This window comes from Propithecus coquereli, unplaced genomic scaffold (assembly GCF_000956105.1).
Source record: "Propithecus coquereli isolate 6110/MARCELLA unplaced genomic scaffold, Pcoq_1.0 Scaffold69, whole genome shotgun sequence".
In the NCBI taxonomy this organism is placed as follows: Eukaryota; Metazoa; Chordata; class Mammalia; order Primates; family Indriidae; genus Propithecus; species Propithecus coquereli.
Genome location: NW_012152951.1, coordinates 774,334 through 784,971, shown reverse-complemented (window position 1 = coordinate 784,971; position 10,638 = coordinate 774,334). Strand labels below are relative to the sequence as shown.

Genomic DNA, 10,638 nt, shown 5'->3' with positions numbered 1-10,638 from the left:
TTTTTTAACCTTCCACAGCAGTTATCTTAAAACTTTATTTTTTTTTTTTTTAAGGGATGAGGTCTCACTATGTTGCCAAAGCTGGACTCAAACTCCTGGGCTCAAGCCATCCTCCCATTTCAGCCTCCCAAGCAGCTCAGACTACAGGAGCATACCACCATGTCCGGCTGGGAGAACTTTTTGAACCTCAGTTTCCTTACCAGGGGAAAAAACAATTGTTGTTGGAATTAAATTAAATGCATAATACACAGCACACTGCTTGTTGTTCAGCAGCAGACATTCCCAAAGTTGTAGCTGTGGGCTGTTTCCATACCTGGGCCTTCTGCCTTTCTTCCCCACCTTACTCTCCAGCTATGACCGAGGTGCCTCTCAGGTAAACCTGGGAGGCCTTGGAGAGTGGGGGAAAGGACAGCTTGAAGGGGGAACCTACGGCCTGGGGCAGAACCCAATTCTCAGAGCTCACCATTACTTTTGGTCTTGGGGTCTGGACTAGCTTTGCTACCCTCAAGGTCCAGGACAGGACACTTCTTGGGTCCCAGCATGTCCCAGAGTGCTGCGTAGGTCTGTGTAGGTCTCTTACTACAATCCCCACTGTTCCCAGCTTCTGCAGAGCCACAGTTTCTTGGCTCTGGTTTCTGCCTGCTTATCAGGACTTGGCCTAACTTTAAGAACAGAGAATGAAAGAGAGACAGAATGAATGAATATGCAGGTAAATGGCATGAAAAGTGAATTTCCAAGTGGGGAACAAAGGCAAGAGCCCCCTTGAATGATAAGAGAAAAAAGGTCTAAATAGCCAACAGTGAAGATGTCAAATTAGAGCAGGATACATTTGATAAAGAATGGTTTCATGGAATAAAAATTTAAGGATTCCTTAAGGAATGGTTCTTGGAACTTCATGTTGGTTTAAAAAAAAAAAAAAAAAAAAAAAGACAGCTCGGGTATCTGAGGACTAGCAAAGGAAATCTGAATTAAAGGGATAAAACAATGCAAGCAAAATAAATATGAGGAAACCTTACCATCGTCTCATATCCTAGAGAATATGAAAGAATCCTTCTTAGAGAAAGGCATCTTGGGTCTAACAGTGATTTGGCATGCATCATGTGGCAGGCATTGAATTGTTAACGAGTTTGGTCTGAGGAGGGTTTCAATGGGAGAGCACGGAGAAAACGATATGTACGGGGCCTTCATAGATGAGTAAATATGGGAAATAATAAAAACTGCATCATTAAAAATTATAATGGATGCCAAGAATTGGCTTTTAAGTATTTCAATCCACTTCATGTCTATTGTGCCTCTATCCAAAACTTGGTCCTCCGTTTCCAGTCTGCAAATTGTGTGTGCACCTGAGTAACTTCAAGGCTTTTAGCCCCCAACTCAGGGAACAGTCAGGTTAGAATGGATGAACTGGCAAATGTGGAAACGAAGATGTGTTCTTTCTCTTTCAAATCCCTCCTTGTTCTCCGTGGCATGTCCAGGTAAGAGCTCACTGGGTAGGGAGAAGCTGCTGAGAAGAAATCCAGTTGCTCATAATGTAGAAGAAGCACAATATCAGTTAGAACAAAACCCCCTTTCACCGTTTCTGATCTTACCTATTTTTTCATCTTGTGGATAAACAGGTATTGCCTAGAGAGAGGACAGATGCTTACCTGGAAATTTTCAAAGCATCAAATCATGGAGATCTTAATTAATATTATCATCATTAGTGGCTGAGCAAACTCAAGGAAGAGAAATAATAGAACAAAAGGTCACTGCTTTCATAATCCCCTGCGGCCAAGAATAATAGTTGCGATACTTGTAATATGTGTTCCCTGGTTCTTTTCTTATTCAAAATATTTTACCTTTTGGAATTATGTCATTAACGATTGATTAAAGACTATGTTTGGGGTAGAGAGGCACTTACCAGGTCTTTTCCACTGAAACCAAGGCACTAGACATTTTATGCATGTTGTGTTTTCTAATTTCCAGTTGCTACAAGCTGTGATGTTGTAAACACATATTTCAGTAGTTCATCTTCACCTTCATTACTTGTCGTCCTTTCAAAGAGAACAATGGCTTTTTCTTAGTTCAGAAATGGGTGGTATGTAGCTGAAAGCTGGAAGATGTCATGCGTCGTGAATACTAACAAGCTGTTTTGTGATTAAAGAACCAATGCAGAAAAAACCAACAGTGATTACAATAGTTATTCAATGTATGTTTGTATTTGGCAGAGGGGATAAGGGAGGGACACTTGTTTCTTTTCTTATTTTTTTATCCCTCCTTTTTCCCACTTTAGACAAAGCCTGTTGCATTCGCAGTTCGGACAAATGTCAGCTACAGCACAGCCCATGAAGATGATGTTCCAGTGCCAGGCATGGCCATCTCATTTGAAGCAAAAGATTTTCTGCATGTTAAGGAAGTAAGGAAGATAATTTCGATTTCTGTCAGCATGATTTTTCACCTTGACATGTCATTTCTTATTTCTTACTGCTGTGAAATAGCATTGCATATAACTGCAGTTGTATAACATACATATTAAATCAGTGGTTCTCAACCTTTGCTAATATAAATATACCTTTTTTAAAGCAGAAAGAAGTCACAGGCTTCTTGCAATAACTTCAGAGCTCCCTTGGGCAGTGGCCCAGAAATTGGGAACTTCTAGAGTAGATGATCCTTTTTTTATGCTTAACCTGGACTTTTTCTTTTAATGTTTAACCTTGACTATGTGTAGTTTTTCCTGATGTCTGAAGTTTAGCCATCTTGGGAGGGTTCAATAATAATATGTAGAATTCACAACTTTTCTCTCTGCTGACAGTGTCTAAACTCAGACTGGTTGTGCCCTTTTTCCTGCTTAGATGCTAAATTTGTGCCATGGAAGGGAGAATGGTAGGAAATGGGGCCAATGAGGCAAGAAACACATATCTGGAAAATTCCATTTTCTCCATGCCAAAAGTCTCCACCTTTCAGTTAACAGCGACATGACCTGTAAATTGGAAAAATTCTCCCTTAATTAAAGTTTGTTTGGTGTCAACATGTACCAGATGCCTACTGTGTTTGGAACACTGTATTAAGTGACCAGAAGTTCCCCCTACATGATAATCTCAGTGCGTGAGCATGAGGTTTTCCTTGGACCTGGAGGAATTTACAATTTGAGCACTTGTATCCAGGGGATGATATGTCAGAGAGAGCATACGTAGATTTAACTGTTCATTGCGCTAACGGCTATAAGCAAAGGAGGCGATGACTGCCAATTAAAAGAGCCTAGAGAATTTAGAGTCTACCACTTCAGTAACCTTTAAAAAAAGATGCAAAATATTAGCTAGATAGGGAAGATAGAAAAAGTTTTCAGAAATGGTGGCTCCCTGAAATCTCACTTTACAACAGGAAGTTAGATCACTACAGGGTCTCCTCTCAGTGGCTAATGCTAAGAGGAGAATCTTTCTACCATGAAAGGAAAAGAAAAACCAAATGGATAGTCTTCTTTGAAGTGTTTAAGAACAGACTTATTCAGTTAAGGAAAACAAAATCAAATCATAAAGACTCACGCTAAATATTCCACTTGCAAGAGACAAATTGTCAGCATTACTAAAAGTAGAGAAATCATCTGTGAACATTGTACTGTGTAATTATAAAAGTGTTTGCACAAAGGTAAATGTTTCTTTGACATGAAATATTTAAGGCAAACGTCAATATTTATCTCTTTCTCTTAATACTTCTAATTCATGTGATTATATAAGGGGAGATCTCTATAACACTTCCTTGTTCCTAATGATTTTTTGCTAGGAAGGGCCATTAATATTTGAACCCAGAGGGTTTATCCTATTCACAGTGACAGCTGCTGCCGCCGCCACAGAATTCAGCCTGGTCCTAAGGCAGCACCAGGCAGGAGAAGGAAGCATTAAGCCTTTGAGGGATTGCCAGGAACACCAAAGTCATTTCACTCTTCCATGCTAAACCCATGAACCGAAGAGCTTCCTGAATTGTGATAGTTGAGGCATAGTTTGTTGTGATTGCCTATTTCTCTCCATTGAAAATAGCTAACGTGGAAAAATCGATTCAAAGATTTGAACTTCTCTGTGCTGATTGTGATACTTTTGATTTTGTGTTTAGAAATTTAACAATGACTGGTGGATAGGGAGGCTGGTGAAAGAAGGCTGTGAAATCGGATTCATTCCAAGCCCAGTCAAACTAGAAAACATGAGGCTACAGCATGAACAGAGAGCCAAGCAAGGGAAATTCTACTCCAGGTAGGAGAAAAATGTCCAGTGTTTGCGTAAAAGTTGAGATTATGCCATCATTCGTGTACTGTTGTTTCCTGGACTCTACAGTCTTTATTAATGTGTGAAAAAGTAGACTGATGATATGGTTTATTGATAATGTCACAGATCCTACGTTTTAAAAACTTTATGTCAGCATCTCATTTTCATCCTACTTGGGAGAGAATCAGATTAATTATTATCATTAAGAAAAATATCTAAGGTCATAGAGTATTAAATTCAGGCTTCAGTGCAGAGGAAATTCTGAAGTCCTAATCATTCACTGAAAAATACTCCGGCACAGGGCGGCCAGCCCTGGTGACTAATCCCAGCATCTGTAGCTGCCCGGCATGGCAGGGAGACGTTTTAGAGATGATGGTCTCAGACATCACTGGCAAATAGCAGCTCTTGTCATCCGTTAGTTTCATTTTCACCTGAGAAACTCAATTTTCAGTTCTACCTACTGTTAAGCACTTAAAAGAGAAGGTAAGCATGAAACAAGTTAAAACTGCCTTTGCAGGGAGCAGTGAGATGAGTTATGTAAGAGGCTGGGGCTGAATAATCATTCTTAGCATTCATGAGACCATTTGCCCCTCACTGAAAGAATCACTGGTAGGGCTATTCATATGCATAGTGAATTTTAATTCGAACCCTGTGCACACAAGTCCAAAGATGCTGTCTGCCTCCCTGTGTGAGAGGATAGGGTATGGGCAAAATTTTCTTTAATGTGAATAGCAGATTTCTGTGTTCTCTGGCTTTTATCTTATTTGTTTATATGGTGATGCAAATTCCTTTGTCAATGATACTATTTTAATGTTAGCACGGATTTCTTTCAAGTGTCAGCAGATGAGTGAAATAGAATATGCTTTGGGCTTTGGAACAGCCATCCTCATTAACGAGCATTTTATAATCGTCAGGTTCATTTAGCTCAGATGGATTCCTCTGTGTTTTGAGACCTCTGCCCTAGAGTTGACTTTCACTAATTCCTGGGTTATTGGGGGTGAACAGGATCATGAGATGCATGAAGTCATATAAAAGTAGAGGCATGTAGATCAATGATGTATGTTCACTTTTCCTGCAGGGTGTTCGAAGATCTAATACTATTCTTTCGATCTTTAGTGTTTCATTGGCTTTATTGTATGTTTTTCTACTTTGTGTACTGAGTTAATAAAATCTCATAATGTGGAAAAATTTCATTTTCATAGGGCATAGACATTGTAGTTGAGATTTCAAATTATTAATATCTCAGCTGGGGATGTTTTGTTTTTAGTTTGTTAAGGATAATTCAGCATTTTTCAGAGTTTTCATGTCAAATCCCTTGAGAAAGGGGTTCCATGGTCAAATAAATTTAGCATAGTACTAGGTAACAGAAAGTTATTTGGGGATTCTTCAGAACTTTTAATATGTTAATAATGTACACTATGGATCTGTGTGGTAGCATGGGAGTTTTTTTCATGGACAGTATTTATTCGCATTTCTCCTAAAATCTCCTCTGGTTCATGTTTTGGGAATAGGGTTTTGGAGAATGCATTTTGGAAAATTTGGGATGGATTTTTGCAGAGGCAGGCTTGTGTGTCTTTCTCTGCTGCTTTATGTACTGAGAAATGAGAACTACTTCAAAAGGAGTAGAAATCTTTGCCAAAATTCTTAGGGAAACATGATTGCCTCCCAGCTGAGCCTTCATAATCTAACATTAGTGCTGAGCTCAGCCTTCTAAGGACTTGTGGCTAGGGTAGGTATGAGAGCCTCCAGTTCACAGATAAGGAAACAGGCTAAGAGAAGTTGGGAACCTGACCAAGGTCACAGAGCTAGTAAGCGGTAGAACCAGGGTGGTAGCCTGACCCTCAGCAAGACTATCATGCTATCCTGCAATTATGGGGCTAGAGTCTGCCTGGCACAGCAGGCAAAGAACAGATTGTCATTGCCATCTGTTAGTATTTACTTTATTAGATATATTGTTTTGCTATTGAATTTTTCTTTAAAGGGCTACAAATTATCCATATTTGGGGAGTGTAACATCTCAGAACTTATTCTAAGGAAAGGGGTTACCTTTTCTTATACCTGTATACATTTTCCTTTGATTTTCTTGATTATATTTTGTCCTGAGGTTTGTCTAAGCATGTGAAAATAGTTTTCTCACTTACATGGGTTTTACATTTGTCTCTTAACATTTTAAATGTCGTTTTGTTTTGAGGACATAATCAGAATCTGGCAGTGTTTAAAAACTCTGGTATGTAAATTATAAAAATGGACACAAATCAAAGGCAGTAGAATTGGGGCACAGTTCAAGAACTTGGCATTTTTTGTAGAATTAAAAGTCAAGGGCAAATCTGTATCCTGAGCATGCTCACTAGTTGCAATGTTTGTCACACTTTTACATAACTCAAATACTATTTTGACTATTATTAAAATTCAGAGGGATTCTGTAAATCCAACACTGGAGAAAAAATTTTTTAAATTTAAAAAAATTCAAAGGGAATGTAAAACAATCCCATGCTTGAACCAAAATTAGACTTAGTACTTTAGAAAATAAAAAAAACACAGGGTTCTGGGAAAATATGTTTTGGTCCTGGTGTTAGGTGTCCTTGCATAACTGCCAGAAATTGCTTCTATAAATACCTCTGTTTATTAATTGTACATACTGTGTGGTGTCCCTAAGTGTGTTGGAGTATCTCTGAAGAAACTTAGAGATAAAGAACCCTCCTGCTAGTTGCTTAATAAAGTTTTTGATGTTTTTTTAATGCATTAAAATGCTAGAATAGTAGCAATAAAATTCAGCCCGTTACTGATACTTTAGTAGAACTTATATTTTCATATTAATATTTACATAAGTGACTACTGCCCTTTGATGCATAGACATCGTAGCAAATTCTTTCAACTAGACCTGGCTTAGCCACAATAATAAACATCAGGCAGTGAAGTCATCATGCCCAAATTCAGTGTTACTCTTTTTTTTGTTTTTGGCTTCTCTTTTAAGATGTTCCTTGCCATCTTTATCTGCAGAGAGGCCATTTAGTAATATGTTAATTAGCATGCTGGTACACTGGCTAAAAAATAAAACAAAAAAAACAAACAAAAGAACCCCCACAAATGGTGTTGTTCTAGTATTAACTCCAAAATTTCTAAGACGTTGAAGCATACCTTAAATCAAACTTTAGAATCTGGCAGTTCCGAAGTGTATGATCTCCAAATCATTCCTAAATTAACCAAGTTTAATCCTCCATGTTAGTTATGCTTGAGAAGTGTTCTAGGTGCTCTCTGATGGTTAAATTGTATAAATACTCTGCTTGTCATGTTTCTTTGAGTGTCTCTTAAAGGTTAGCATGTTTTAGTATTGCTCTGGTGTTCTTTTATAGGTTGCCTTGAGCACTTGAGTACTTTCAATCTTAGTATACCAAAAATAATCAAGCTAAGATATAGGACTCGGAGCCAGACAAGAAGGAAACATCAAGTTTGGGGGTTAGCCTTGAGGTTTGATACTATAAGTTGCCTCTGTGGGTCTCTAAATCTCTGCTGTTTAGCTATCTGGGGTCTGGGCAGGGAACTTGAGGGCAGTATAAATTATCCCAGTTCTCCTCCATTCTTTCAGGGCTTTTTTAAATTTAACCTTGAATTTGAAAATAGAGACCATCACATTGCTAGTTCAAGCACTCCGGGAATCTCTGCTGGGAAATTACTGCTTAGCTCCTTGAAGGAAAGATAAATTTATAGTTCAATAAACACACAATGGATTATCATGTTGATCGAGTAAGACAAATGTTTTAGGATCTGAATTTCAGTGTCTGATTTAATAGAAATTTTTGCTTTACTCCAGTAAATCAGGAGGAAATTCATCATCCAGTTTGGGTGACATAGTACCTAGTTCCAGAAAATCAACACCTCCATCATCTGGTAAGTAGGTAATAAGTACTGAATAGCACATACTGCATTTCATGCTTTTGCCGGTCTTATCTAGTTTTGTGAATTTATATACGCTGAATTACTCTGTTAACCCTACCGATGTTAAAAAGGGATCAGAAATAAGGATGGCCTTATGGAGTTAAGAACAATGTGGGGAAATTTTTTTTTTTCTGGCTTTGAAAAAAGAAAAGTAGTATGTCAAAGTGTTTCAGTTGCTGCAGATCCAAGTGTTGAGCAGATTTAACTTTTTATCTTGGGTCCCTCAGTGGTGTCCTTGGCACCTTGTCATGGGCAGTAAATGGGTGGATGCCCACCCACAACTGTAGTGCAATGTGAGCTGTAGGCTTCAGTGTTAAATAAAAAGAGAAGGATAAAAGCTTTAGAAAGGTGAAGAACGGAGAAGAAAGAGAAGATGGAGAGATTGGCCTGTCATGAGCTATACCAGAAAGGCTCTGTGGAAGATGTAGAAGATAATTATAGAAAAAAGATATAAGTACTTGTGGGAAGAGTAACTACTGTCTTCTTTCCAAAGCAGTGGGTTCATTCTCATGGTTGTTAGATTAAATAAGGGATACCCAGTTAAATGTGAATTTCAGATAAACAATCATTTTTTAGTATAAGTACATATTACATGGGACAAATTACACTAAAAATTTATGGGACATACTTATACTAAAAAGAGGATTGTTTATCTGAAATTCAAATTTAACTGCATTTATATTTGCTAAATCTGACAAGTCTACCATTCTTTGTAGAATTTGGAGTTCTGTATAAATAGGAAATTAATTGGTTGAAGAGCATGGAAGCCCGTGATCAGTGTCTTAGTTTGCTAAGAGGTGTAATTGGGAGCGAGAGTAAGACTGTAAAGATTGGCTGCCAGAGCATGTGAGCAAAATGATTCTGTGTATGATTTCTAGAAAGCTAGAAATGGGATGAGATCAAAAACAGAGAATTGTGCATCTATGGAGAAATTGTGGAACTAGTCACATTGTGACAGGTGTGTCTTAAGAACTGGATTTCTCTATTACTGATAATCACACCGTGTTCCTGAATGTTGACAGCTCTTAGAGACCAGTCAGGGACTTCTTAGCAAAAACTGTAGGACTTTTTCAGTGAGTAAAATCTGAGCACAGTAAGAAATCTATTGTTTTAGGCTGCATATTGATTTCAAAAACTGTGTACTTATAACTTGCAGCAATTCTAAGCTGCTGAAAATTAAGTGAAATAGTATGCTTGAAATGAAAATTGAAGCTTCTTGTAGCTGTTACGTGACGTTTATATCTTCTCTTGATCATCAAGGAGTAGATATTCCCTGGATGCATAGGGAAAAGAGCCTTGTCCTTTTCCTCCTCAAATGTATGAAGTTGCAGCGATGACTGTATAAACCTTCTACTCTTACGTATCTTAAAGACTATTTCAGCAACTCCTGAGGACAGTTAATAGGCTCCTGAAATGGAAAAATGCTATATCACATTGTGATAAAGCAGCGATCCCACTTGCAAATGTCAGTCCCGCTTCTATACACTGGAAAAATTCTTCCATTTTCTCTCACCATATTGTAGCCTTCTAATTGTTTTGTCAATACGCATGCCAATTTATGATGGGGTCACACCCCAACAAAACCCATCATAAATTGAAAATATCGTAAGTTGAAAATGCATTTACTTCCTAGATAAAGGCATCATAAAGTCAAAAAGCATTAAGTCAAACCATCATAAGTCCAGATGCTCCTCACCTTATGATGGGGCTACATCCTGATAAATCTGTCATAAAGTTGAAAAATCTTAAGTTGAACCATCATAAGTAGAGGACCATTTGAATAATGAGAGGTGACTGAATTTTGAAGACTAAGTTAGTATATATGTAAAATAACATTTCACCTTGTAGCCCAGTGTTTACTAAAAATAAAGTTCCATGAAGAATTTAATATTAAAAATAAAAAGGTGATTGCAAACATCACCAAAGTTTTATGCAGATACAGAACTTTGGAATGATTGTTCTGAATACTAAGAGTAGAAAACACTTGTGACTCAGTTGACTAGAGATGCAACAAACTACAAAATGTATAATAGGCACATCAGGACTCTGAGATAGTTTTCGTATTGATAGCTAAATTGATTCAAAGGAAAACTTTAGAAAATTCTAGAAAGAAGTTCCCTCAATTCACTCAGGAACAACTGCTCTACCTGTCAGGTGCCAATTGGCCTGCAATTGTAATGTTTATTTTTGTTTCCTGGAGGTCCTATCTACAATTCCCCTCACCCATTGCTAGATCAAAGAATAGAAGCAGCTGCCTAAAGTATGTATGTCTCAATGTTCTCAAGGACTTGGAAAAGGAGAAATTTCCACTTTATACCTGGGTAACGGGGTCATCGCCGCTTACAGAACACACAATGTTGTGTGTACACGTGTCGCCTCTGAATTTGACTCACCCCTGCTCAACTTGACCCAAGCTCTAAGATTAAAATTTAAATTTCAAAAAATGTTCCCAAGTCTCTCTACCAGT

At 37.9% G+C, this 10,638-nt stretch overlaps 1 protein-coding gene across 9 annotated transcripts in view; it reads left to right on the top strand.

Moving 5' to 3' along the window:
- The window catches only part of CACNB2 (calcium channel, voltage-dependent, beta 2 subunit), a 336,969-nt gene that overhangs the window by 296,913 nt on the left and 29,418 nt on the right, over window positions 1-10,638 (top strand). For all 9 annotated transcript variants that reach the window (XM_012660940.1, XM_012660944.1, XM_012660946.1 and 6 more), the window contains 3 exons: window positions 2,273-2,395; window positions 4,087-4,223; window positions 8,047-8,123. In XM_012660940.1, the coding sequence (XP_012516394.1) occupies window positions 2,273-2,395; window positions 4,087-4,223; window positions 8,047-8,123 (337 nt within the window). The remainder of the gene's footprint in view (window positions 1-2,272; window positions 2,396-4,086; window positions 4,224-8,046; window positions 8,124-10,638) is intronic.